The sequence below is a fragment of the Theobroma umbraticum genome, unplaced genomic scaffold (assembly GCF_002168275.2).
Source record: "Theobroma umbraticum cultivar Fairchild unplaced genomic scaffold, ASM216827v3 scaffold_81.0, whole genome shotgun sequence".
Taxonomy (NCBI): domain Eukaryota; kingdom Viridiplantae; phylum Streptophyta; class Magnoliopsida; order Malvales; family Malvaceae; genus Theobroma; species Theobroma umbraticum.
Window position 1 is genome coordinate 2,036,962 of NW_018397268.1, and position 2,557 is coordinate 2,039,518.

At 37.1% G+C, this 2,557-nt stretch overlaps 1 protein-coding gene across 1 annotated transcript; it reads right to left on the reverse strand.

Moving 5' to 3' along the window:
* Positions 1-449: 449 nt before the first annotated feature.
* LOC110425337 (uncharacterized) lies at positions 450-2,520 on the reverse strand. The gene is made up of 2 exons (XM_021440227.1): positions 2,409-2,520; positions 450-1,859 (listed from the first exon to the last, which is right to left on the reverse strand). Exons 1-2 carry the CDS (start codon positions 2,458-2,460, stop codon positions 583-585), a joined length of 1,329 nt encoding a protein of 442 aa, XP_021295902.1. The 5' UTR covers positions 2,461-2,520; the 3' UTR covers positions 450-582.
* Positions 2,521-2,557: the final 37 nt, after the last annotated feature.

A 2,557-nucleotide genomic window follows, 5' to 3' on the forward strand; every position in this document is an offset into this window, starting at 1 on the left:
TTCTCTTCTCCAACATTCTTTCCATAACATGTACAAGGAACAAATTACTTGCAGATGCTTATAGGTTAGAACACTTTTGGATTTTACTATTGATGAATCCAACCGTTTTTAAACTTAAAAGGAAATTTTACTATTGATTACTTAGAGCCATCTCCACCACCAAATGGAACTAATTTTTTTTGCAAAGATTTGATCATGAAACTTATGTGCAAAATGCAACAGGGAATATAATTATAGTCTAGCTAGGTAGTCGGTTCAGGAAAATTAGGAGAAAGAAAAGAAAATTTATGCAATAGTTTTGAAGCAGGTAAATTGTAACAGCTCCTAACATCTTGTAAAGTATGTGCTAGAGTCACCATAAAATAACAAGATATCTATTCAAATTTCAAGTGATCAATTACTTTAGCCAAACAACAGAGACTCATAAAAGATACAAGAAAATGTTCACTTTATACAAATATGAGCACAAATTATTTTCAGTTTCAAAGAAAAAAAATCTTAAAAGATCACATGGTTAAGATTACAGAGTAATTTTATTCAAACATTTTGGAAATTATCAAATCATAAAGAAGTATGACTAGTTTAAAACACCCCACTAAAGAAATCATCAGTACCTTTGATGCCTATGAGATAAACAATACTATGATCTTCAATGAAGTCTTTGAGGCGGCTACATCTCCAATGGATAATAAAGCTGCATCTTCTCTCTGCACACTCAAGAGCCAGATCTAAGCAGAGCTGACCACATTTAGAACATTCAGGGTAAAGATAAACCTTTTGCACGGGAATGAGTGAGTGTGAATGATCAGTCTTTGAAGAGATCCTTATCCCGAGCTTGATAAACGGGTAATCTCCAAGAACACATTTGGGATGAGCTGACTTGTCACAAAGTGCACAATGATAAAACCAAATGTTGGGATTTCTTCTTTCTTCACAAATGTCACAAGAATGATATTCTGAATAATCATTAACTTCACGGTACGTGAGTTTGAGAGAATGTTCATCACATTTGTGTCGAGCTATTTGTGGCAGCAGAGTACATGTCCAATGCACATTAAAATTGCAACTCTTGCATCTGTATGCTTCCCCATTATCAATACTGTTACCACAAGCATTGCACGGCCCATTATACTTGTTGTAAAAGAGAAGGAGGTGCTCCTTGTGTGCTTGACTTGTGTAGCTCAAAGAACGTTCAGTACACTGAACGCACCAGCAACTTCCGTTGAAGTTGTAGGCAAAACCAGTATGCAGGGAATCACAAGCGAGACATTTGAAAAAGCGATTTGGAATAAGGTCGAAGGGAAGAGGCGAAAACCAAACTTGGCTTTTCGTGGGTAACTCAGCACATGATTTGTGGAGATGGAAATCACATTTTGAACAATGATAAAAAGAAGTCTCGATGAGTAAACTGCAACAGTCACAGCATTTGACATCCCTTACTTCATCATATAACACTAAATTGTGTTCATGGCTGAAATGTTTTATCTCTCTATTTATCACATTTTCATCAAGTTTGTTCTCTTGAATAACTAGAAAGGTTGGATCCACCAACGTTGCATTTTCATTAAACTTCTCATAAGCATCCTTTGATGCAATTTCGTAATACCATGATTTATCCTCTAGGACACATTTCACATGGACAATAAACTTACACGCAGAACAACAGTATTTCCCATGCTCTTTGTTCACCTCCTCATGACAAATTCCACATTCCAATATTCCACACTCATTTTTTACTGCAAAATAGTTGTGGAAAATAGGATGGTGATGCCATAAGCTTTTGATGATGCGCGATAATGAAATGCAATCCTTGTGGACTGTAGCGCCACATGTTGAGCAAATATAAGGAGCATAATCTCCTGACGTGCCACATGCACCACAAATGAATGAAAATCGTCTTAAACACCTAGTGAATGAGTGTTCATGACTACTATCTTCAATAAAAGGTGATGGTGACACACATTCAATGTGAAGGGCAACCTTGCACATTGAACAACAGTAAACAAATCCCTTGACTTGGGTTCCTTGGCATATCTTGCAAGAGAGACAATCGGTATTAAACTGTAAAAAAAGAGAATGTTGATGGTGGCAAAGGTGATTGATTTCAAAGGGTAGCTCAACACATTTCTTATGTAGGCAAAATCCACAATCAAGAGAAAAGCATGGAGAATCTAATAATGGTGTCCAACATACAAAGCAATAGGCGTATTTGAGTTTGACAGAATGATTTTCAGTAGAGATCAAAGGGTCTTTATGGGCAATGTGTTGAAGCTCTCCAATATTTTTTTTAGCAATGTTATATGAAAACAGAGCGCACTTGATGTCAAGGTTTAAATTACAAGGAACGCACCAATAAATAAAGTTGTGACACTTTTTGTTGCAGAAATCGCAATTAAACCAAAAGTTACCATGTGGCGATATAAGATGAAGGCTGTGGTTGAGATGAATGGGGTGATTCATTTGTGAAGGTGCCTCAGCGCAGTTCTTGTCAAGGTGAAACCCGCATGCCACGCAGCTATACGTTGGACCCGACGCCACCTCCCCACACCCATTGCAA

Excerpts from the sequence above, each read along its gene's own strand:
- LOC110425337 (XM_021440227.1), bottom strand. The coding sequence starts at position 2,460 with ATGAATCACCCCATTCATCTCAACCACAGCCTTCATCTTATATCGCCA. Across the intron at positions 1,860-2,408 it reads TCATCTTATATCGCCACATG|GAGATTATGCTCCTTATATT; the intron begins GTAACTTTTGGT and ends GTGGCACGTCAG.